The sequence below is a fragment of the Daphnia pulex genome, chromosome 12 (genome assembly GCF_021134715.1).
Source record: "Daphnia pulex isolate KAP4 chromosome 12, ASM2113471v1".
Classification (NCBI taxonomy): domain Eukaryota; kingdom Metazoa; phylum Arthropoda; class Branchiopoda; order Diplostraca; family Daphniidae; genus Daphnia; species Daphnia pulex.
In genome coordinates this window covers 2279563-2305178 of record NC_060028.1, presented here as the reverse complement: position 1 = coordinate 2305178, position 25616 = coordinate 2279563, and the positions used below count along the sequence as shown (strand labels likewise).

General features: G+C 37.8%; 6 protein-coding genes and 1 non-coding gene across 7 annotated transcripts; all 7 read left to right on the top strand.

Annotated features, from left to right (window-relative positions):
- Positions 1-553: 553 nt before the first annotated feature.
- LOC124209429 (neprilysin-4-like) lies at positions 554-4224 on the top strand. Its single transcript, XM_046607411.1, has 16 exons — positions 554-651; positions 805-981; positions 1051-1134; positions 1206-1411; positions 1512-1712; positions 1776-1889; positions 1973-2114; positions 2198-2315; positions 2399-2495; positions 2658-2837; positions 2913-3016; positions 3111-3169; positions 3254-3308; positions 3398-3465; positions 3667-3794; positions 3874-4224. Exons 1-16 carry the CDS (start codon positions 645-647, stop codon positions 4216-4218), a joined length of 2085 nt encoding a protein of 694 aa, XP_046463367.1. The 5' UTR covers positions 554-644; the 3' UTR covers positions 4219-4224.
- Positions 4225-4603: 379 nt separating this feature from the next.
- LOC124209428 (cilia- and flagella-associated protein 58-like) lies at positions 4604-7873 on the top strand. The gene is made up of 13 exons (XM_046607410.1): positions 4604-4689; positions 4833-5093; positions 5154-5477; positions 5549-5725; positions 5793-5930; positions 6010-6271; positions 6337-6475; positions 6537-6732; positions 6808-6916; positions 6984-7162; positions 7227-7399; positions 7465-7627; positions 7691-7873. The coding sequence occupies exons 1-13, from the start codon at positions 4615-4617 to the stop codon at positions 7871-7873; spliced, it is 2379 nt and encodes a 792-aa protein (XP_046463366.1). The 5' UTR covers positions 4604-4614.
- A 573-nt stretch (positions 7874-8446) lies between these two features.
- Positions 8447-9669, top strand: LOC124209427. Its single transcript, XM_046607409.1, has 5 exons — positions 8447-8499; positions 8616-8763; positions 8859-8986; positions 9132-9286; positions 9364-9669. Exons 2-5 carry the CDS (start codon positions 8711-8713, stop codon positions 9496-9498), a joined length of 471 nt encoding a protein of 156 aa, XP_046463365.1. The 5' UTR covers positions 8447-8499; positions 8616-8710; the 3' UTR covers positions 9499-9669.
- Positions 9670-10384: 715 nt separating this feature from the next.
- On the top strand, positions 10385-10458 carry Trnan-guu. The gene has a single exon. It is a non-coding gene; the product is annotated as a tRNA-Asn (tRNA).
- Positions 10459-11000: 542 nt separating this feature from the next.
- Positions 11001-11844, top strand: LOC124209426 (soma ferritin-like). Its single transcript, XM_046607408.1, has 3 exons — positions 11001-11198; positions 11264-11488; positions 11588-11844. Exons 1-3 carry the CDS (start codon positions 11097-11099, stop codon positions 11768-11770), a joined length of 510 nt encoding a protein of 169 aa, XP_046463364.1. The 5' UTR covers positions 11001-11096; the 3' UTR covers positions 11771-11844.
- Positions 11845-13414: 1570 nt separating this feature from the next.
- On the top strand, positions 13415-14576 carry LOC124209425 (soma ferritin-like). Its single transcript, XM_046607407.1, has 3 exons — positions 13415-13841; positions 13917-14141; positions 14228-14576. The coding sequence occupies exons 1-3, from the start codon at positions 13740-13742 to the stop codon at positions 14411-14413; spliced, it is 513 nt and encodes a 170-aa protein (XP_046463363.1). The 5' UTR covers positions 13415-13739; the 3' UTR covers positions 14414-14576.
- Positions 14577-16789: 2213 nt separating this feature from the next.
- On the top strand, positions 16790-18613 carry LOC124209424. The gene is made up of 4 exons (XM_046607406.1): positions 16790-17577; positions 17649-18013; positions 18107-18277; positions 18359-18613. Exons 1-4 carry the CDS (start codon positions 16890-16892, stop codon positions 18548-18550), a joined length of 1416 nt encoding a protein of 471 aa, XP_046463362.1. The 5' UTR covers positions 16790-16889; the 3' UTR covers positions 18551-18613.
- Positions 18614-25616: the final 7003 nt, after the last annotated feature.

The window sequence follows — 25616 nt, the reverse complement described above, 5'->3', positions numbered from 1 at the left end:
TAAAATTGTTATTTATAGGGACGTTAAATACAATGAGATCAAGCCTATAGAACGGACGAGCAAACGGTAAATGGCCTTGAATGACATTATACCTATGGAATTAGGAATAAATGTCCATCACAGCACGCACATCCTTTTTTAGAAATCAATTGTGTCTGCCAACACGAATGAATTGAGGTCCGATGAGGTCAAAAGTTTGCCCAATTTCATTTTCAATACATGGAGGCAGGAAATTATTGAAAAATCAGTGATCCCCTGAATTCATGAAAAGCCGGACCGCACCTTTAAATTCACAGTAATCCCGATGAACGCATCAGTTACGTCTCACCAGTTAGATCAGATAAAAGGATCAATTCAAAGATTAACGTAACTCTACAACATCAATTAGTTTTCGATTTGTCGTCGAGTGAATATTTGATTATTTTGTGATTAAACATTTTGATTTGCTGTATTCCGGTAAAATGGTCAACCTTAGGTAAGAGTAATCACTCCAAAATTTTTTTAGTGCGTTTAGAAATCTTTTGGATTAAAAAACATTCTTGTACAGATCGAATAGATTTTGGCTTTCCCGTTTCGTCGAAATTTTCAGTTTTCTGATTTACATTGTGACCGGTAATCCCACTGCGGATCATTCATCTTTGACGATGGGAGGTAAAATTATTAAGACAGTACAGCTATAAATGCTGTATTATAAGATTATAAACATTTATACGGAAACGTTATTTTTTTCAAGATGAGTTGAACGCCCATTGAAAGAATGGATCGAGGATTTGATGTTAATGCGAAAATGTTCCTTGTATGTAGGATTTAATGAAGCTGCTTTGTCATTAATTGAGGCTATGGACTTGAACGTTGATCCGTGCCAAGATTTCTACCAATATGCATGCGGCGGCTGGATAAAGAAAAACCCAATCCCACAGTCGAAATCTCGTTGGAGTCAAATCGATATACTACGAGATCGACTAATAAACGATTTGAAAAGTAAGGACATTTCCCGCTCGAATAAATCCCCCCAAAATTAATTGAAATTACGTAATTTTTTATGAAAAGTTATACTGGAGCAAAACGTTGACGCCAGAGACCCAAGGCCATTAAATAGTGCGCGAGTTATGTACAAGGCCTGCATGAATACTCGTAAAAATCATTATTTGTTTTCGTGACCCTGAATTGCATATAGGCTGACTATTTTTCTGTGTGTTATTAAGGTGCGATACAGAATTTAGGGTTGAAGCCACTGATTGACGTTTTAGAAAACTATGGTGGCTGGCCGATGACAAAAAGTTTCAACGAGGAAATACATTTTGACTGGAAGGCCGTTACAGCTTCACTTCGCACATCGTATCGCATTTCCTATTTCATCTCTGTGTACAACGATATGGACAACTACGACACCGAACGGAGCTCTATTTACGTAAGCCAGACACACAACGACAAAAAAAAAAATATGTCTTATGATTTATAGATTTCTGACGATGGTACGTCGCATTTTATTCCGATTTTATTTGTTGAAGATTGACCAAGGATCACTGAGTTTACCGCTTAACATCTTGTTGAACCCTGGAGATCATCCTAAAATCATAGCGGCTTATTTTGCTTATGTTTCTGGATCTGCTAAAGCCATTCGAGATGCACTAGGAAGTGGAGGTGCTACCGACGAGCAAATCGATTCAGATGTCCAAGATTTATTACAATTTGAAATTGAACTCGCTAAAGTATTTTTTGATTTGGGCGGGATTCCATTGATTTAAAAATATTAATCACATTTTTCTATACAGATAGTTACTCGTGCAGAGGCAAGGCGGGACAGCTCTCGCATGTATAATCCTATGCTCTTAACAGAAATTCAAAGTTGGACAAATGGATTTTCTAGTAGAACGCATCAAGCTCAGGTATAGGCTAGTACATTATAACATCTGGTTGCAACTTGTCTCCGATTCTCTCAGTATATTGAAATTCTCTTTCATGACGTCAGATGGACTGGTTTGAATACATTAATCAGATTTATTCGACAGTTAATGTCAGCATTTCTACCAACGAGCGCATTATCGTCGTAGAGAAAGAATATTTACAAAATCTGTTTGCTATACTGGATAGAAAATCAACGCGTGTAGTAGGTAATAATGATCGCCAAATTTTACTTAACGAGTTTAATGACAGTAAAATACATTTTCTGAACTTACATCTTGGAAAATTTCAGCTAACTACATCATGTGGCGCTTAGTAAGACTGTTATCACCAGAAACAAACAGTAAAATGAATAGCCTGGCCATCAGCTTCTCTAAAGCTCTTTACGGCAATGCGCAATCAGACACTCGGTAAGTAACAGTCCTAAACAATGTCCATTGTACATATTGCCGCTAAAAAAATGACTTAATTTTATTATCCTTGGCCAAACAAGATCGAATAGCTGCGCTAACCAGATCAACAGCGTGTTAGGTTTTGCTGTCGGTGCGAAATACATAGAACAACATTTTCAAGCAAATATAAAAACGCAGGTGAGCACCACACTTACATTTATATGGATTTGATCCAACACGGCCGGTATATAGTCTAGCACGTTAAGTGCATAATTATTAAGAATAGCCTAATAATAATTTTAAAAAAAATGCGAGAAGATTCGCAGAAAAATTTATACTTATTCATAACAAATAATTCAGGTGAAACAGATGATTACATACCTGAAAGCGACGTTTGTGACATTAATTACCGAAGCCGATTGGATGGATGACGCAACGAAAGCCATCGCCAAAGAGAAGGTTGACGCTATGATTGAACTAGTCGGCTATCCCGATTGGATTACAAAAAAAAGTGAATTGGAAGCATATTATTACGATGGGGTAAGTCTCCCTATCCTATCTATCTACAATAGTACTTTTTGTGTTTTTTCTAACTAATTTAAATTTTAACTTTAGCTTGAAATATCTATCAACGACCATTTTAAGAACATCCAAAACGTGAATGTCAGACTTACTCGAGACGGACTTCGGAGTCTGCGACGCAAAACAAACCGCACTAGGTATAAACTGGTTAATTGGATATTATATCATTATAATTGTGTGATGCGCAGGGATTCGTTTTAATTTGTCGATCTTATTTTTTTTTCCCCCTAGATGGATCACTTTTCCTTCCATCGTAAACGCTTTCTATGCCCCGAAATATAATTCTATAAGTACGCAAATTAAATATTTTCTTTTTAGAGTAAAGTTTTTTTAAAAAAGGTGTACTTAATTATTTTATGTATATGCGCATATAGGTTTTCCAGCGGGAATATTGCAGCCACCATATTTTGGATTGAACGGAAGATCGGCGTAAGCATAGAAAATCGTAAAAGTTCTTTTATTAAATCAATAACTCCTCACTTAACACTTTTCCGGTACATGGACAATATAAAAACCAGCGCGATGAATTATGGTGGGATTGGAGTTGTTATTGGACATGAAATAACTCACGGCTTTGATGACAAAGGTATAATAAAGTTTAGATCAATTTTAACTGCGCTAAAAGCCAAAAAATCTGATTTAAAAAAAACAAAAAACAATAAGACGCAAATCATTTTCAATTTTTGAAAGACCCGCTTATTTTTTTGTATTAAGTTAAGCTTGATTTTTAAACTTTTATTTTTAATTTTGTGATAATTGTATTTTACATTAATGTATATATTTTCAGGCCGCCAAAACGATAAATATGGTAATACAGTTCAGTGGTGGACCGAAAATACGTTACAGCAATATCTTTCAAGAGCGCAATGTTTTATTCAGAAGTACAATGAATTCACCGTTTTGAACGGGACGCGCGTAAGAAAACCAGTTTCTGAACCCATTATTATACTGTATCAAAATTGCGGTAGTAAATTATTATTTTGTTTTTAAACAGTTAAACGGCATTACAACGTTAGGAGAAAATATGGCCGACTATGGAGGGATACGAGAAGCGTACGTGGCCTACCGCAACTATGTTGCAGCCAACGGAGTCGAGCCACCTTTACCTGGACTAGAGCAATTCACCTCGGAGCAAATCTTTTTCATCACCTTCGCCAATACTCACTGCAGCGCCGATACTCCAGAGAAACTCTTGAACCAGGTCATGAACGATCCGCATAGTCCCAGCCGTTACCGAGTTATCGGAACACTTTCCAATTCCGAAGATTTTGTCCGAGAGTTTAACTGTCCTCCAGATTCACCAATGAATCGATTAAATAAATGCCTCCTTTGGCGCTGATTTCTATATTTTGTTATTACCTTTTTTTTATCCTATCGAGGGTAAATACTTATATAATCAGATTCCGAAAGGACCTCTTCCGTCTACAGTTGAACTATAAATTTTCCTATGGTGGTAGCTGATTTTTATTGATTTTCTTATAGGTGTGTTTTCTCGATTAATATTTATTATTTAAAAAAAAATTAAAAATTAATTGTAAATGATATTCCCCCTTTTATTATTATATGAAAAAGTTACGATATTCTCTGTATAGGAATCGATCTTTTTTCATTCGTGTAAAAGTTGGAACTCTTCTTTGACTTTTGTGTGTGTCCGTTTCCTGGCAACCAAACCAACAAGGTCCAACTTTTTTGTCTCTTGACAGTGCGTTTATGTTTTCAGTGGAAGTCGTTAAGAATGGCGGAAGAACATCAAAAACCCCAGCAGCAGCAGCAGCAGCAGCAGCAGGGTGAAGTGAACCCAGAAAATAAGGTACCACATTTATTTTTCAACCCCATACAGCACTAATGCATCTTTCTCGCATTGATCGTTGGAGGCGTGGTGTGTGTGTGTGTGGCCAGTCGCACTTTGGCGTGTGAACTCAACTTTTTTTTTCCACCTGATTACATGTACAGGTGATGGCCGAGAGCGAGTCTGGGGCGGATCCCAGTCTCAGCAATAATGCTGCTGCCGACACGCCGTTAAGTGACGCGGCCCGGATACAGGAAACGTTCTCGCGTGTTATGCAGAAGGTCAAGTCGGCATACACTAAAGAGCTGCAGAGAAAGAAGCAAGTGGATGTGACTTCCTCCGTCGACATCATGAGGAAAAACATTGACGAAACCAACGACTCCGAGTCCAACGAAGATGACGAAGCCATGCAAGCCATGTCAAAGGTAATATATCAATATCAGAGATTTTGTTGATTTTATAAATGAATTGATTTGATTGATTAGGAAATTGAAGTCACCCGACGTTTGCTGGAAGTATCCAAACTGCGGGAGGAGCAATCGAAGCAAACGATCGCCCAGCTGGAAGCGGAAGTGAGCAAACTCCAGAAATTGGTGGAAGAAGAGGAGGTGCTAAGACGTGACGAAGGGCTGACTCTGCAGCAGCTGATTGTCCTCAAGAAGCAATTGACGATCGACAATGAGAAACTGGCCGGCGAAAATCAAACGTACTCGCAGCAATTCATTTTGCTCCAGACGGAACTTCAGGACGCCACCGTTGACAAGAGACGACTGGATTTGCGGCTGGTTCATTTGCAACAGGAATTACTGGTAGGTGATTCAGACAATTATTAATCAGTCATTTTTTATTTGAAAAAATATTACGTGTTACTTTTATATAGGCCCTGAGAGAAGAGCTGGAAGCCGAAGTCAAAGCGAGCGCAGTAGTTCGACAGCAACGCGATGCCATTCGCCACGAATCGGATCTCAGAGAAGCGGAAATAGCTGAACTTGGCAGTGAATTGGAAAAATGTCAAACAGAAAATTCAGCTTTGAAAACTAGTCAAGACGATCTAGAGGTATAAGATCACCTATAAATCTAAAGTGTCTTGTAAATAAAAATTAATTTGAATTTTATCCTTTCAGGCAGAACACCAAAAGTTGGTTCAGGGGACTTCGGCTCTTTCGGCTCGATGTGACCAATTAATTCGCGAATTGGACTCGGCCAAGAAAATGTTAGCCGGAATGGACGAAGAAAATGCTCAGTTGAATGATCAGTTAAAAGTATCAGTCGCCTTATTCAAAAAGATTTTCACCATTTCCATTTTCTAATTGAATTGTTCTGGTTGTTTATATTTCATAGTTGACTCATAACCTAATTCAAGAACGAACGAAGGAGATCAACAATTTGGAAACGTACAACAAGTCTGCGCTGGCAAGGATCGAACATTACGAAAGAGAGTGCCTCAAAGCCGACACGGAGAGAGAGCTGTTGGAAACGCAGCTCGACAAACTAGACAAGGAACTGTATCAAGTGCGGTACGCTGCCACTGAAGATCGACAGGGCAACGACAAGATCATGCGAGAAAATCGACAACTTCACGTGCAATTGCACGAACATCTCAGTATAATAAAATAAAATTTAATTATACTATTGTTCGCAAATTATAATAATTTCAACCGACCATAGTTGCCCGGGAGAAGCAAAGTGAAGTGTGGATAGTTCAACAGGAGACAATCAGACGACTGGAACAACTCGTTCGAGAGGACGATAGCAAAGGATCTAAAATGCGTTTGAAGTTGTCCGAGATTGAAAGAGAAAACATCCGGTAAAAGCGGAGACTTATCTTTTTTCTGATTCAATTCAATTAATTCTTATTTTCGCCCAAGATTAATGATTGAAAAGGAATCTGTGCGTAAATCATTTCAAGAGTCGGTGGATAAGTTGAGCGCCAAGGAGAGGGAATACATACTGTTAGTGGAAAATCGTTCGATCCTTGAGAAACAAATTCTACAACTTCAATCGGCCGAAGAGAATGCCAGTCACATCAAATCGTCGCTGGATTATGAACTTGCAAAAATTAAAGTAAGAGCTCACATTTATATTTTTTTCTGAATGCGTTTGACAAGAATAAGGCTTCTATATTGAATGTCATTATAGGAAGAAAATTATGAACAAGATAAAAGAATTAAAACGTTAACTTTCATGGTTGAAAAACTCAAAGAGGAACTGTCGAGTAAGGAGGCTTTGCTGATGCACGGAAAGCGAGGTAAATGCAGTAAAATTAAAATTAATTAAATAGAATTTGCTACAAATACCTATCCTTGAATGTTTAGTGAGACAGCAACTTGAAAGGGATTTAGTTACATTTAAAACTAACGTGGAAGATCTGAAAAAGGCAGATAATGAGGGACGAACGCAGGCTTTGAAACAAGAAAAACAATTGCAAAAATTGCAGTTGATGTTGCAGCAAGTGAATAACAGTTTGAGGGAAGCCGAACTTCAGATTCAGGCGGTAAGTAAAAACATTACAAAAATTCAATTTATTAAATAGTAAAAAAAAATTTAATTCTTTGCAGGAGAAAAATTCGAATGGAAACATCGAACAGCGTTTTTCTGTTCAACGCGACCAATTGGAAGAAACCAAAATGCAACTGAGAGATCAAGGATGGAAAATGCAAGAACAGGCTGCAGTCACCAAACGACTGGAAACGGAATTGACTTTACTTCGCGCTGAATTAGAAATTAAGGAGTAAAAGGCTGTCTTATTAAAATAATCATGACGGAAGATTTTAATAATGTTCTCTTTTCTATAAGGCAAGAGAAAAAAGCCTTGTGCCAGAAAGTGTACCAATCGAACAACTTGCAACGTGATTATGAACACTTACGGGAGACGCTTCTTCACGAACAATCGCGGCGTTCCGCTCTTGAAACTCTCAAATCGACGCCTGTCTTGGTTCATCCCTGGAGAATTTTGCAGGTAACTTATATGTCTGAAAGTTAATAATTGTGCTGTGAAATTCATTTATGGTTTATTATGTAGGCTGCGAATCCCACTGCCTACGTTACGATGATGCGTGAGCAAGCTGCCAAACGAAACAAGATCAAAACTACAAAAGGAAGGACCGTACTTCCAGATGTGGCCCCTAAACGCCTCCTATCAAGTTTCTCTCGACATGGACCCAATAATGAATTGCAAGTTGCCTTAATTAAGGCAATTATTTAAATTAGTAATTGTTTGACGTGTTATTAGTCATTTGTTATCAGTTATTTGCATTTGAAAATGCAGGTTGATGTCGGTGTTATATAGTGTTCATTAGTAAAGTTCTTTTTAATGTTATTATTTTTGAATTTAATTTTGACGTATGCTGGAATTTTACTTCATCTTATAAACTTTGGGAAATTTACCGGTATTGAGTGTTGATTTAGATATTGTTTTACTCACACACACATACACTGCTGTTATGGACTTCTATACATACTGTATTATTTTAAAATTTGCAACAATATTTTTGTTTCTGAAATCAACACGAAATCAAAATCAAATATAATCTTCGGATGCTGACGTTTACTAAACTTTACTTAGTCGTTGTACTTGCGATAGAGATCGATTAAAATAAATTTACAATTTTGTAAACTCAGAAAACTCAAACGGACATAGTTCTTAATTTCGTCATATTACGTTCCATGATACGCAATTGCTCAAATTGCTCACAAACATCCATCGATAAGCTAATTAAATATCACGATCCACGTCATGTTTTCCCCAAAGGAATCGAAAAACAACAAAATCTTTAACGCTATACCTGCAAGATCAATGTGCCTTTGGGTCTTGCGTCCATCTTCATTCAGGTATATATATTGCGTAGTACTAAATATCAAACGTGAATTTTCACACTTAATAAGAGCTAAAAAAAAAATTAATTCGTCTATCCATCGGTTTGTCAATCATAATGATGAGTGCATAGTTAGCCGCCTTGGTGATCTCTATTTTCTGGACTCTTACATCCCTTACGGCTTTGACGAAATCGGCTTCGGAATCTGGGCAGGTGTTTCCTACTTCATGGCTGGCTCATTCGGAATGGCTGCCAGCAGTTCCAAACAGAGAAAATGGCGGTATGATGGAAAAACTGCTATTTAATATTATTGTACTTCAACGCATTATACTTTGTCAATCAAATTGTGATTATCGATTTGATATAACATATTAGGTTAACGACGACCATCCTAGTGTCGGCGTTTGCATTGGGCGCTTCCATCGTCTCCGCTACTCTGTCCGGAATGGCGGCTTCTATGGACGTTCTCCCCGGTTGCGAGAACTCAGAATACGGGAAAACATGTAAGGTGGCATTTTATATATGTTAATTACTTAATTTTTATATAATACTCATCAATTTAGCCATGCAAAAGATGTTATATTAGTACAGACTTCTTCTTGAATTATTACCGTAATTCTGGTTTTTGATTTTGTTTTGATTATACAGGCGGGCCGTGGGTAGGTTTGGAATGGAGTCTGATGGCAGTCAGCGTATTGGCTGCCATCAGTTCAGTCGTTTTGATCCTTTGCGCGTCGGATGTCCTTTGTTGCGGTAATTATAGCAGGCATAATATCGCCACAACAACTGTCAGTCGCCAACAGGTAGCATTGCATTTACGTTTATTATAATACTGCTAACATTTTTTTAACTGGCCATTTTATTTCATGGTTCATTTCAGGTTGGTACACTTTGGAAGTCAGCACCCACAACGATCGGGTCACTTCAAGCCAGCAGCACATCAGCCGGTGTCATTGAATGTGCAACAGCTACCAACATTTCAAGTATCCTACGTCCCCAAGATAACCCAGCATAGTCAACCGCAACCGCAACAAGTTTTGGTAACGGCTCCAGCAGTGGCTCCAGCAATCGCACCAGCAACGATTCCAGCTCTACAACAAGTGCAAGTTCATCAGTAAAAATCGCAACATGAAATATGGTTATTCAATTTTTTTTGGCTGCGGAATAAACCTAAATAATGAATGAATCGTATAGCTACTATGCGGAAATTGGTTGGCATTTTCAGTTTCTGATTTTTTAGATAAATCATTTCTATTTGGTGAATAAGAAGAACGATTTCAAACTCCATCTCCACCATATTTAAGTTAATAGAATAGATAGAATAGTAAATTACCAAATAATAATCACTATAAAAATTTATAACAAAAGGGAAGGTTTTGGGAATGTTATCTGACTTGAGATCACGCTCTTACTTCATTGGCTGCCTACTGGGCCTTAATTCGACCGTCTAGTGTTACCGAGTGAACGGCAACCGTCGACTATCGTCAGGGGCTAAGCGTAAGTCTAACGGACACAACTTCAGATTGTGACCAGCATGTCGAGAAACCGGGGTTTAATGGGTTACGATCCTTATGATAGACGTCCTTTATAGCAACGAGGTGAGTTTAGAAGTGAGATATATATCTTGAAGCATCACTTATTATTGACCCGTATATTATTATTGAAGACCGTATATTGATGAAGAGCATTCATAGCATTCAAGACACACAGCAGTTTTACAGACACAGTTACAGTGTTATTACAGACATGACAGGAAATCGAACCCGGGACTATTTGATGCGATGCGAAGATGTTGACCGTTGATCGTTGAGTGCACATCTCGATGTGAATTTCATCAGGCCAGAATATCTTCATCAACTTAAGTTACGATTTGTTTACTTTCACTTTCAATTTTTCCACAAGCCTCTATGGCGCAATTGGCTAGCGCGTTCGGCTGTTAACCGGAAGGCTGGTGGTTCGAGCCCACCTAGGGGCGGTATTTGTTTTCGTGAAAACTTTCATTTTTTCATACGTTTTCCAGAAACAAATGCGTGTCAAATTTCCCTGGGTTAGTAATAATTTATTCGGGACCATTTTAGAGTTTTTGATCAGATTTGCGGTTGGATTCCTAGCTTGTAATGTTTTAAGGGTAGCATCATACTAAATGTTATTGAAAAAAGCTTAGTCATTCAACTCTGATGTGATGCCCAAATGCACAGCTTTTACAATTTATTTTGTAAAAGATATAGAAAACATTACAAGCGCGCTATAAAAAAAAGAACATAGGCTACTTTGCGCTATCAGAAACATTCAAAGAGTCTAAGTGCGTCTAAATGTCGATAGTACGGTCTTTTGATGTTTGTTTATATGGACGTAAAAACTGATTTGAAGTGATTATAATCAGTACCGCCTGAGCTATATAACGTCAAACGAATTCATTGTTTATTGCTTTCCTGTGCCCGAAGCACTGATTCAATGGCTTCCATTGTGATGCATTTGGATATCATATTTAAGCAAGGAAGTTGTTCATGAAGACTTCAATCCATCGTGCATTGTCAACAATTGAGGAGCAGACCTAAGAGCAACCTGTAATATTTTAAAATCTTTTTTCCAACCTATTTTTTTTTAAATACAATGGCGAGTAAATGTCGTCACAACTACCAAGAAGAGACCGAAACGCTTGTCAACAAGCAGATCAACGTCGAGCTTAATGCTTACTACCAATATTTGGCGATGGTAATTAAGTCAATATAATATTCACATTTTTCTCTAAATTTGAAAAATCAAATTTTTATTTTTAGGCTGCGTTTTATGATCGCGACGATATAGCCTTGAACGGTTTCTCAAAATATTTTAAGGAGATAGCCGAAGAAGAGTATGAACACGGCCAGAAGCTGATCAAATACCAGAACCTTAGAGGTGGACGTGTCGTCTTTAGCGAAGTCGGTGCTCCTGCCGAACAGGAGTGGTCTTCCCCGCTGGTTGCCATCGAATATGCTCTCGGTTTGGAAAAGAAAGTCAATCGGGTAGCTAATTCTTTCTCGATTGATGTTGAATAATAACTCAATAACAGAGTTAAATGTACTAATATGCATATTTTATTTATATTTTTGGTTTATGTGCAGTCGTTGTTGGACTTGCACAAAATGGGTTCAAAGCACAACGATGTTCACCTATGCGACTATTTGGAAGGGCACTTCCTCAAGGAACAGGTGGAATCAATTAACAAGTTGGCCAAACATCATACCAATTTGGTTCGTGTTGGCGATGGCCTGGGCGTGTTCCTCTTCGACAAGGAACTGCGTTAGCAACCTTCGAGATGAGTGGCCGAATAATATAAATTTTTAAAATAAGCTTGTGGAATATAAATCTTTAAACCTTATTACTATAATATTTCAAAAATTGAATCTGATTCTGTTTCAGTGTATATCTCATTTTTCCCCATGTGTCAAGTAAGCGTTAGTCAAGTAAAATCAGACTTGGAGCAGTTCATGTTATCAGTGCTAGCGGATATAGAAACCTTCAAAATATACTACATCAGTCAAGCGTAGCTCCAACACGAATGTAAAACGAGTTCGAGTTCTTCCCACTGCGCACTAAGAAAAGTTATCTAGAGATCGCTCGAGCTCGAAGTTCAAAGTGGAGTTGGCGATCCTTTGCAAGGAATAGCACAGACGATCGCCCTTGAATAAACAACAAATCGACAAACTATTAATTATCGTCATGGATAACCGAATTCATTATGGTGAAAATGGGATTATTAAACAAATTTTTTTATCGAACAGTAAAATCCAAACAAAAGTCTTTTTTTAAATCTTAAATTCGTATTGGAGAACATCGTAAAATTGAACAGTATCAATTGTATCATGTTTCCAAGCTGCGATAAGCAGAGAGGCTGGTAGCTGTTTTCAAATGTAGGCGAATCTAGGTCAGAGTTCAACTGAGAAGGAGTCAGAAGGAATTCAACAACAAATTTTTCCGAAATTTCTAGAACAGCTGTGATAAACCTTAACTTTGCTAACTACAGATTTTGTCTTATGACAATCGTAGAAAAGTAATTATTCGCAAATTCATATTTAGCGTATTCACCCGCCATCGCTATACTTATTACAAAACGTCATTGTGTGGTTAAAGGTCAAGTAATAGTACTATATTGTCTTAAAACAATGAATCATTCAAGATTCATTACAAGAAATGAATAGATGATGTATAGCGGAGATCGACGTACTATGTCTAAGCATTGGTAAAGTCACGTAATTTTTCATCATCCATTCCAATAAAGCAGGAACGAAAATTAAGCGCGCAATTTTATATCTTGTTTTTCTGCACCCACAGACCGGACATGTGTTAAATATTTGTTCAGATGACGTGAACATATGTTCCTTAAACATACGATAACGGGGGCGAATCGTATGGAAGTTATTCGGTTTTTAGGTCAGAACTCAGAACGACGATCGACATGATTCCTTGGTTTTCCCTTCAATTTTTGAATGTAAAAGCTAGTCGCTCTCTGATTATACGTAGTTGAACGAAAAGTTGTGAGCAGAATAACCGATGACAACATGTACAGCGTAATAATGCAGAATATTAATTAGATGCTAGTCGATTTAGTTTTATTTTTTTTTGTTCTTTTTAATTTTATACGCTGTTAAATGTAACCACCACTGCTGTCGAAAAGGCGATCCAAAATGAGATCATCAGTTCGTCGAACTGCACGAGAGAAAGGCGGTAACGAAAATAATTGCCGGGAATGAAAATGGAAAGTAGTTACTGGTAGAATATACCGATTCGTGAATACCGTGCTTTTACTCAGTAATAAACGCCCATAACAAGCGGCAGATACTAAAATTCGAAATTTTCAAATCTGCCCCCCGTTTTCATTTAAAAATGTTATAGTAACCCTAGTAACCCTGTAACCGTAGTTCAAATCAAATACTAACTCAATGTAAATTACTTCGAGATACAACACGGATAAAACGTGTGTTATGTCGAAACGGCAGGCACAAATTTCATCACTTTTTCCATACTTGTTTCAGCGTAATAAAAGACAAATTTTGAAACTGGAGCTCAAGTTGACGTTTTCCAATAAGAAGCAATTTCATTGGCTAGGCGAGGTTGCTATGGCGACCTTCTTCGAAACTGATATAAGTCAGCCTCCAGGCGACCACTGTCACATTTCTGTTATTGCTTCGCCAGTGTGTGAACATAGCAGAGTAAACTAAGTAATTCTCACCCGAGTCGTAATAACGTCCCAATTTTTTCAGCAAACTAAACAAAATGGTTGGTAAGGGTCGTCACAATTTCCATGAGGAGTCTGAAGCTTCCATCAACAAGCAAATCAATATTGAGCTGAATGCTCATTATCAGTATTTGGCACTGGTAAGTCGTCATACAAACGTTCTCTTTTCTTAATTTATGAGGTTAACTAAAAGACGCCATTTTCTCTTAAACTAGGCCGCTTACTATGATCGCGATGACGTGGCTCTCAAAGGCTTCGCCAAATTCTACAAAGAGTCTGCTGATGAAGAAAATGAACATGCTCAGATGTTCATGAAATACCAGAATATTCGTGGAGGACGAGTAGTATTGACTTCCATCAATCGTCCTGCTCAACAAGAATGGGCATCCCCTCTGGTCGCAATGGAGTTTGCTCTCAATCTGGAAAAACAAGTCAATCAGGTAGGGCTACATTATTTATTCTGCCATTGTTAGCACAATCAAAGTAATATTCTTAAATGATTTCTAATAATTATTTTTCTTTACAGTCTCTGCTGGATTTGCACAAGGTGGCTGGCATTCACAGTGACCCACATCTTTCCAACTATTTGGAGGAGCACTTTTTGGAAGAACAAGTGCAGTCCATCAACAAGTTGGCCAAGCACCACACCAACTTGCTTCGCGTAGGTGATGGTCTTGGCATCTTCATGTATGACAAGGAACTGCAGTCCTAACTGGGTGCTGTTGACATCTACTGGGACCAACATTTTAGAAAGCCCTACTAATTTGGAAACACCTGTATCCAATAGCAGAGTCTGTTGACCTTGTAGTTCCCAGATACTTTATGTTAGCCTGTACCATTGGGCTGAGTGAATAAAAATTCTTCTTTACCAACAATACACCTAATTTTTCATTTTGTAGATACCAGATTATTCTGTGGTGTTTAGTTATTATGAAGGTTTGTATGAATTGAAACTCAAGTAGTTGCAATGTATTTATTAGCAGCTTATGGCTAATGGAGGATTTATTAGTTTATTCTATTATTTACCTTGTGCAAATAGTTTAATTAATATAGCCTACCGGGGTGGTGTTGACTTTTTCAATCGATAGACATGTCTTAACAAATAATGACGATGTGAATTTTCCGTTCTAATGAGAAATAATTTGGTAGCCTATTTTGATTAGCAGTTGATTTTTACGCAGTTGCACGTTTTTTTAACTTAAATAAAAAAAACGGAACTCATGTTATTGTCAAATAAAGCGCGACATATTGGATCTTGCATCACCTCCATGTCGAATAGTTGGAATAGTTGGAACTATTTGAACAGGCAGCGTTTCGTCCTCCGTGTACGAAGATCGATCAACGGTATTGGGAAAAAAGAAGATGGCCTCTCTACTATGTCCTACAGATTATGCATAATGCATTCCAGTCACATTTCCAAGATTCTTCCAGCGATACTTTTTTTTTTCTATTCAGTTTTGGTTGTTATAGTGTGACGACCATATATATTTTTTTCTACAGTGGAAAATGTTTAGAATATTTAGGAGACGAGAGCTGAATTATCATAAGAAAACAATAAGGTGCGTTGATTTCGAAAAATCGAGAAAATATTGATCTTACAGCGTAGCTCTTTTTTAATGCAATTTATTTTAAATATTTGTGACGATTGATGAGTCAAAATACTTTTTATTTACTTGCTGTCTGACCCTAGTCAACACTCAACACAAAGGACTGTATGTTGTACTGTATATTGAATTATTGCTTCGTCATATTGATTTTAAAAAGTAGAAGCGTTTCAAATATTACCTTTCCGCGTTATCTCCCTGATTATTCCGTTTCTGTATGAACAAATGTTTCAGCATTTTTATTATTCTGCGTAGTGTGTAGTGTGTACACACAGACAAACCACGAAACACACCTTAGATAAGTTGCATAGCTAGTCTACTCACCTATCATAAAGGTGTACGGCAGCGCAAAATTTTCTCTTATGTTCACCGCACCCAAAATTACAGCCCGTAATATGTTTTCCGTTTAAGTTTAGTCGTAAAGGCAGCGAGGTGGAACGGTGGAGGCGATTATTTCGAAAACAGTTGCACTTGCGACATTTTCGTCAACGTCCTGTAATAAACACGGACAAGAACAAACAAAAATAGCCAACAATAAAATGAGGTTCAAATTCAATAGCTCCTAGTATTTTTTAAAATTTTTTTAAAAAGGGAAAAAACTGTTCAAATCGGGTTCAAATACTCCCGGCACCTTTTTAAATGATTCGAATCTAATGCAACTTATCATGGGTAGATGGCTAAATACAAAATCCATTTTAGCCTGCACAAACGAACAGTCAAACACACAACAAACAAAGCTTGTCACAAAATAATATGTTAGGGTTTTCGTTTGAAAAATGTACAAGTATAAATTCTCGGCTTGAAACAAAAGGAAACTGTCGCATTGTTACACGTTTGAATAAGCGCACTCGAATCGAATTCGGACGAACAAAAGAATGCGAAAGCCGTTTGTTATTTTCTACAGAGAGAAATGGCATCGGCACAACCTGACGGCATTGGTATTTTTATTGCCTCGGGTTAATCCTGAAGACGATCTGAACAAATTTTGAAGCATTTTATGAAAACAAAATTAAATGTTGCAAAAAGAATAAGACTGCATTAGTTTTTACCCAAATAAATGGTTGTGCGATTCATGATGAATTTACACAGCTTTAGCGCATCGAATTTAAACAAAAATTTAGCGCGACAGCTGGAGGTCACTATCTTCTACGTTTCTAGACCTTGACAGCAAATAAATGTTCTTTCGACATTTATGGCATTATACACGTCATTTGGCAACCAAAAAGTTCATATATATTTTCAAGGGCTGTCAATTGTTTTACTGGTTAAAATTTCTACGATAAATGCAATAAAAAAATAAACCGGAAATTCTTCCGCACGCGGAATGATTTTCCATTTGACAGCGAGTCGAGAAAATTGACTAGATGACAATTGAAACTCTGTTCCTTATACTTCCTAATAAAGGCCAGGTATACGCATACGGCAGGGTATATATTATGTATGTTAATCATTCAGCTGGGTGGAGTTCAGTCAACCACACTATATGGCTCTTGTTGTGTCCTCTGGAGAGTTTTAAATAAACTTTTGTATTATTTTATTTTTTTCGGCCACGAGCTGACACACAGGCGGAGTAAAAGTCGCACAATGAACGCCAGACAACTGCCCAGCGCAGCAGTCTCGCAATGGCCAACCGTTAGTTTGGATGGTTACGATCGCGGCGCAGCACTCAAGTATCTTTCCTTTTGTTCCACATGTGTCCCTCAAACAACGTCAGTTGAAAAACTGAACGAAAACAAACCAGTGCGTCCTGCGAGTTGCTGTGCATCATATCCGAATAAATTTGTTTGTGTTTGTTTTTTTTTCAAAATGTTCATTTATTCCTACCGGCCTCTTCATTTTCTAGTGTTGGCCGTGACTGTTCCCCTGTCGATCTACTATTTCGTCTTGATGATGAGCGACGTGAACGGGAGATTGCAGAGGAGAATGGAGGCGATCTCGCCGCGGGAATTGGAATTATTCGAGCGCTCGCTGAAATTTGACGAAAAAAGGAAACCAGGTGAAGGCGATAATGAAGTAACTGGGCCGACAACCATTTCGTGGGACGATCTGGTGGACGAAGCCATGCTGAAACCCATTTTGGATCTCGACGGGCCGAAGAAATGGCTTAGATTGCAAGCAACTGGCCTGATGTCTTCTGAAAGGAAATTAGAAAAAAGGAGCATCATCAGTGAAGTTAAGAAAATTCATTCCAGCGGTACAGCAGCAACATTCAACCTAATGGATGAGAATTACAAGTTAAATTTACACTCGGTATCTTCCAACTGCACAGTCGGTATAAACGATTATATGTCTTTATTCTACATGTTTGAGTCGAGGAAATTAATTATGTAATTTTTATCCCAGAATACGTTAATGAAAAACGGCTGCAACAGGATCATCCTTGCGTGATCAATGTCATTCAACGTCTCTACTTGCAACAACCTCACAAAATGGATCGTACCACCGTAGCCTCCAATAAAGAATCCATTCAAACTAATTCTATTCTTCGAATTTTAAACAATCAAGTGCAGTCTGATGGATTTTTCGTCGACTACCGCGGTAGTGACAGCGGAGAATTTCACTCCGACACATTTTACATGGAGAAAACCCTTCGGTGGCAAGGTCTATTTATCGACGGCAGTCGACAATCGCACCGGAAGCTTCCGGCCGGAAACCGTCAAGTTGACTCACTTCCCATTTGTCTCAGTCCTGAACCTTTCCCCGTTCAGGTATACGGTCGGATATTTAAAAATTCCGCTTCAAAGTTCACCATAATTTATTCGTCTATTCGATAAAATATTGGCGGTTCTATTTTATATTAGGTGAATTTTAACTCAACCAATCAGTCAGAAGTAATCACCACTCAGTGCTTCCCGCTGTATTCCGTTTTGCTGGCGGTGAATCGAACCAAAATAGATTTGATCAGATTGAGCGCGGAAGGAAACGAGTTGAAAGTACTTCAAACTGTTCCTTGGGACAAAGTGAATGTCACGGTATAAACAAAATTATCTCATTTTATCTTATGAAATGAAGTATTTTGCATAAATATGTCCCGCATATTACGTAATTTGCAGATCCTTTCCGTCGAATGGAATCATCACGTTCCGGTGGGTGAAGCAGCAGCTATCAATCGCTACATGAAGCGATGCGGGTTCACAAAATTTCGTCAAATTTCAGCAGTGAATAATCGCATTAAAAATAGTAAAATCAACAATTACATTAACACCAACTTTTTCAAGAGCGTTCATCTCCTCCAGTCCTTATAGTTTTACCATTTTTTTAAGTATTTTAAGTTATTGATGCACTTGGTCAAAATATCAGAAATTAATGAAATCGAAATTTTATTGTATCTGTAGCCTACTAATGAAAAAATCGCAGCACTATACGTCATTGCATGAAAATGAATTTGAATAATTTCCTCGACCCAAAAATTATTTTTAAACCTTTTGTTTTCAAACTTCAATTATTCTTAGCGATAGAAATGTTAATAAAAATAAGATATGGCTATAAAAAAAGTTTTGCAAGAAATAAAATTTGATCCACTATCCGGATCCGATCCGGATCATAAGGTAAATATTGCTTATATTCTATTCAAGTGGATCCACTGGATCTGGGAAAATCGAAGAAATTTTAAAATGTTGGCAATAAATAAATTAATTTAGAATCAATTTGCAATTAAATACAAAAGATGAATTCGAAGACAAGCTCTTGCTCCTTCGGAGCGTTGGAAGACTTCCCTTATAGGAAGGAGCCTAATAGACTCCTGCTTCACTTCCAACGGGTCCCTCGTTCGTAGTCCGCACTGGGTTGTGAGCCCAGGATTCCACAAATCGAAATTCCACTAAGTGGATTTCCATTCATGAATTCACCACGCTTGATATTGTCCTACGCATAGTAAGGGCAGTGATAACTAACTCACTGAAGCCATCCACCATATTTATATTGTAATCATAATATCCAGAATCAGACGCGCTAACCACTACACCATGCACGCTTATGTCTAATTTCTTTTTTGAATGTAGACTCTTAACCCGACACTCGATTTATTGCGTTGTAATTTATGAATCAATTCTATCAAACTTATTCTGCTTTTTTTAATTATAGGCACACCTTATATTCCTTTTAAGAAAATAATAGGATAATTAAATATTTGAAATTCCCGATACAATGCGAGTAAAATATGAGTTGAGGCTTATTTCGATGTCCAAATAAGCTTAGTGGTTCAAATCTGGTTTCTTGCGAAACTTTTATGTATCGATATATAATTTTGATTATTATAATTTTCTATTCTGGAGATGTTTCGTCTTTGAAAATTCATTTTATAAGTCATCGACATCAGGTGTTACCGTCTTATTTATTTGCATGACCTTGTTTCGTCCACCCACCGCCCGCCCGCCATCCACCAGGCCGCGTTGTTACAAATGGTTACGTAGACTTACTTAAATGAACCCAGATGGAAAATACATAGAAAGGCAAGGAAAAATCAGATCAATCGTGATCGCAATGCATGTACGGTAGCAAAATTAAATAATTCAGTATTGTACTATTGTTTAGGGCTCCCATCACATTTCATAGTTAAAATAAGATATATCTGACTTTGTGACACTTCCTTTTTTAAATTTGAACTCTGAAAAAGGTTTCAGAAAGCTTATCTCGTTACAACTACATCAAATTCACCAGCTCTGACCGAATTATTTTCCCCAGGTCGTTTCGTGGGATTTTTTTGATGAATCGTAATCCGCAATTTTTCTTCTTCCAAAACTTCCTCATATCAATATTAAAAATGAAATACCAATTAAGTTACCGCATCCATCACCTTCAGTCCTTATAGTTTTACTATTTTGAAAGTAGCTTGTTTTAAGTTATTGGTGCGCTTATTAGATATATCACAAGCGTTTCTCATTCCCTGTAATAGAAAATAAATCTAATTAAATTCTAAAGATTTATTTGATGACCTAAAAACTTTCTACTTCTTTTCTATTTCCTCCGCATTTATGTTTTTTCTATTTAGCGCTCGTAAGATGTCACATGTCAGAAATTTGGTGGCAATTAAAAGTATTGTATTTGTAGGAGCAATGGGTAAGTTGGATAAGGTGTCGCTCGCAATGTGGAACAAGTTGGATCCCGAGTTCGACTCCGTCGTGAATGAAAATTGTTACCATTCCTCTCCGCCAGAGGAGTCTTCTTACGGCCTTACGTGATTACGATCCGTATCTAAATGCTCGGCGGACCTTCTGCGATCTCTCCTGTTAGTACAAGATGGGGTGGCGGCTCTCTGAAATATCGAGAACCGGTAATGAGAGTAGGAAGTAGTGAATAAGGGATCGCTGGGTGTGTGAACCTTGCATCCCAAGTTCTCCATCTCCGCGAATGGTAACAATTAACTTCACAGGTGTTGTTGAAGTATTACGATTTTCACAATTTTTTTTACTCATAATGCTAGGAAAAAGGAAAAAAAAATTTGCAAACAGCAATCAAGAAAAAGAAACTTGCTTTCTCTTTTCAGTCTAGAGGAAATTTTAAAATTCGACGCTGAATGTCGAATCAATTTTCATATTGATGACTGCCAAGCTATTGATAAAGAAATACTATGCTTTTTTTATAGTATGATATAGATTTTAAGTTATTGATGCACTTGATCAAAAACGTCTGTTTCTCTATATTAAATGAAATCTAATAAAATTGGCAAATTGCAAAAAATTTTTGGCGACCTAAAAACTTTCGACTTCCTTTCTATTTCCTCTGCATTAATATTTTTTCTATTTAGTGCTCATCAGATGTCACATGTCAGAAATTATATGTGTCAATTAAAACTACTTGAAATGAGGGACCGTTGGTTAAATCGGAAAAGAGATCGCTTTCAGAGCGGAGCGTAGGAACTGAAAACTGTTTTCATGCCTTTCCACCAACAGACCTGCTAGGTACCACCATCTTACGTATGTAGGCTATGCAATGCACGGTTGGCTGTCTGTGCAACATTGGAAAGGTCTCGGCTCTCTGCAATATCAAGAACCGGCGATTGAGGAAAACTAAACGAATGGACCAATTCATTTCACAGGTGTTCTGGGGTTTGGACACACGTTTCATGTTCATGCATTGAACGACGACCACACGCCCACTTCCGTGCAAACCCAATTGCTTGTCAACACCAACATGGAAATGGGCGTCGAATAAAAAAATATTATGTGCCCGCTCCAAAAGGCGCAAATTAATGATTGGCATATGAAATATTCTATGCCGCTTATCATAGCGTTAGATCATTTTCTTTTTAGTATATTAAAAAAAGGTAGCTATATAGATTTGGTGCGCAACTCGTAGAGTTTGAACCCTTTTTTCTCATGAAAAGTCCATACCATATAATGTTCGGCATGCACTTAGTCAAGTGAAATTATGGCAGCAACACTGAGAGATCGGTTTCTCCGCTTGGCTTTATCGCCTTTATGTGCTTTACTTAAAATTGTGGGTGTTTTTGTGAATCAGAATCTCGATTCACAATGGAGACAACTCCTTTACCGTTCTGGGACGTTTTTCTTGCTCATTTTGGCTATTCAAAGCAATATTTATATATTCGTCAGGCGCAGTAAAATCACTGAAATTTTTTTCAGTAGCCAGAAAATAAATGATTTGATCCAAGATCTCGTTAATGAACTGACTCGATTTATCCAGCTAGTTTCAGATATAATTGTTCACCTTAGTTTGGTATTTAAAATCTGGCCATCGATAACATTGTTTTTGGAAACCCTGGAGGTCGTCGATTTACAATTTAAACGACCAAGCTTATCGCCAATAAAACGATATTCATTGTCTGGCCTCATCTACATGCTGTTAATGGTTGGATTCTCTTTTAAAAAATTTAACAAAGCTATTTGATGCACAAAAACGTTATTTTTCACAGGTTGTTTTAAACTGGACATTTTCCACTTATATGAAATTAAAATATCCATTGACTTATTGGCTGGATATTCTCCAGAATTTGATAAAAATCTTCTCAAACCAGTGGTAGGTTCACAATCACAATTCATTTGTCTCACTATATTCTCCAAATAATTAAATATTGTTGTAAAACAGTTTAACTGTGCTACCTGTTTGGTTATTCATCATTTGCGGACAACTATATATTTTCTACACCAGGAAGTTGATTGCAAACTTAAAGTTGCTTTATTTTATGGTGAGAAATGCTACAGTTCCAAGTCGAACTGCAGTTCAGCGGACCTTTTCGAACCTGCGTTATCTGAAACAACTTTATTTGGCGGCTGATTTACTTCATCGTCACTTTAGTACAGTTTTGGCGGTAAACTGTTTCCAGACATTTGTCATAATGCTCACTTCTTCTTACTACATCATCGAGTTTTATAAACGTGGTAACGTGGTTTTAGTTTGCTGGAGCGGCAGCGACGTTATTGAAGCCTTTTTACGTTTTTGGCTCATTTGCCATACGAGTGATCAGATTCGAGAAATTGTAATTATATTATTTCGTATTTTTTAAAACTGATTCATACATTTAATCGTCTTATCTTGAAATAGACGACTGAATGTATAACTGTTCTTCGCAGCTTACGGGACACTAGAAACGAAGGGAATTTGAGCGAGTGTAATAAGGTACCGAGAATATTGTTTTCTAGATCATTATTTCTTTAGTATTTGAATTAATAATATTACATTGGTTTAACAGATCACTTCCTACATAATCGAAATATCACAGATGAGCACAAATCGAGATAGGCATAGCCTTAAAGGAGTTTTGTCTTTGTCCAAAAGTCTTATCATTCCAGTAAAAATTGGCAATACGCATTGAATAGATAATAGCTTTTATAAACCAAATTATTTATTTAGACTCTGGAGATTATTTTCTCGTATCTTCTTATCATCCACCAGTTTAAAAGCGCCGGCGAGGGAACTTCCTAAAGGTAGGCCTGCGTGCAACTAAAAACGGTCGGGAGGCATTGTACTGTAATATTGTATCGTATTGTTTAATTCACCATTTGCATTACTATATGTTGAATTCATTTCTCTTTTAAAAGTAACTAAGAAAATTGTATTTGTGCATGTGTTATTGATTGACATTGACAATGACGAATTATGTATAATTCGTTGCAGCACTTACGCAAATTAATTATATGGACACGCGAAATATACTGTGGCGCTTATCATATAGACGTCAAACGTCATAGCCCCATCATTTTCGTTGTATTTATTAAAAAAGCTAGTAAGGTAGATTTGTTGTGCACCTTTCAATTCAAATTGACGTTTACGCAGGCGCGATGTACTTGCAATATAGTTCTATTTCCTCCGCATTTATGTTTTTTCTATTTAGCGCTCGTAAGATGTCACATGTCAGAAATTTTGTGGCAATTAAAAGTGTTGTATTTGGAGGAGCAATGGGTAAGTTGGATAAGGTGTCGCTCCCAATGCGGAGCAAGTTGGATCCCGAGTTCGACTCCGCCGTGAATGAAAGTTGTTACCACTCCTCTCCGCCAGAGGTCTGCTTGGCCATACGTGATTACGATCCGTATATAAATGCACGGTAGTATGTCTGCGACCTTTCCTGTCAGTATAGGAAGGGGTGGCGGCTCTCTGATGAAATATCGAGAACCGGTAATGAGAGTAGGAAGTAGTGAATAAGGGATCGTTGGGTGTGTGAACCTTGCATCCCAAGTTCTCCATCTCCGCGAATGGTAACAATTAACTTCACAGGTGTTGTTGAAGTATTACGATTTTTACAAGTTTATTTACTCATAATTTTTTTTTACTCATTTTGCCCCCAAGGCAAAAAAAAAATGTGCTAATGAATGTCGAATCAATTTTCTTTTCAATTAGATGAAAACTGCGGTATTATTTATGGCGTAATATGTGCGCTTTTGAATTACCTTGTTGTGCCAATATTATTTCACATCAGACGTCTATCTGGTTAGCTGCCAATTGCTTATACTCAAGCAGAGTCATGCCTATACACACATACAGTCGCGTTAAGATAATGAGAGCCACTTCAATCATTCCCACGTGTCGTCGTGTCGGTTCCTCGTTTGCTGGCGATGGGGCGTCACCGACTGTGTATTTACAGCAGCATGCAACCCCCCCAAGTCTATATAGACTAACACTAATACGATCCATGCACACAAGACGAAAGAAGATGAGGGATATACACCGGCGTCTATATCTGCGCTCTTCTAAATGAGCCGATCATTTCGTGCGTGTCGGAGTTGTTGAGACTTTGTTCTAGGAATCGCTTCGCCAAGAGAAAAAAGAGAATGTCTTCTTCTTCTTCTTCATTTCTATAGAAAAGTAGAGAGACGATGTTGTACCACACCCCATTGCTGCTGCTGCTGCTGTGGTAGGCGAAAACACAAAATCACAGAGTCAAATTACATTGACTCCCGCGGCTCTGCATCCATCCACCACAAGTTCGTCCTTGTATAACTTTGGTTCGTTATCGACAATGCGACTTTGCCGTGTCGACCTTTATATCCATCCCAGTCATTTTCTCCTTTTTGTCAGTTGAAACTTGGAAAAACTCACGCGGCGAAATCTTTCACTCATTTCTTTTCTTCCTGAAAATCGATCCGACACGAAATGTTTGAGGTAGACACTGGCCTATTGTTTTCTTCTTCTTCTTCTTCTTCTTTCCTTATTATTCCTCAACTTTGTTTTCATATGGTGCGCGGAGAGACAAGAAATCCCGACAGGTTCACTTCCTCCTCTCGTCTCCGCTGGGCGTTCCAGTTTTTCGTGTTGTTTCCCAGTTTCAGCAGATGCGCCACTTCACAACCGGCAGCTCAGCAGTCGGCCCTCTTGTGTTTTCACAACAACCATTCAATACTGAATTACCATTTTCCTCCCCCGCCATATTTTTTTTTTAACTTGTTCCTCCTTTTTGTTTTGTGTATTCGTCATCATTCTCTTTTCCAACTATTTTCACGCGCGTTCTATTCTCGGGAGTCGGGCTTGATATAAATTCGAACATCACGGCCGATGACTCTGGTTTCCACTTTTAATTTTAGAATAGAACGAAAGAAAAGAAAAGGAAAGAATAGCTTCAAGATATATGCCGGGTGTTGCCATTTGGTTCGGCGGCAGTATAGAGAGACTAGACCGCGGCAGCAGCCCCCGTCGGCGGGGTCCAGTGTGCTATGGCGGCGGCGGCGGCGAGTTTGAATCGACAATAACATCATCCGCTTTTTGTTTTTTGCCGGAGAAAAAAAAAAAGTTTCACAGCTTCTTTCTTATCCAAACACACTCACACAACAATCTTTAGAAGAAGAAAAAAAAGGGCGTTTTCCCAACAGTTTTGGTTTTTTTACCCCACTTATTATAAGCGGAGAGGGTAGTAGCTAT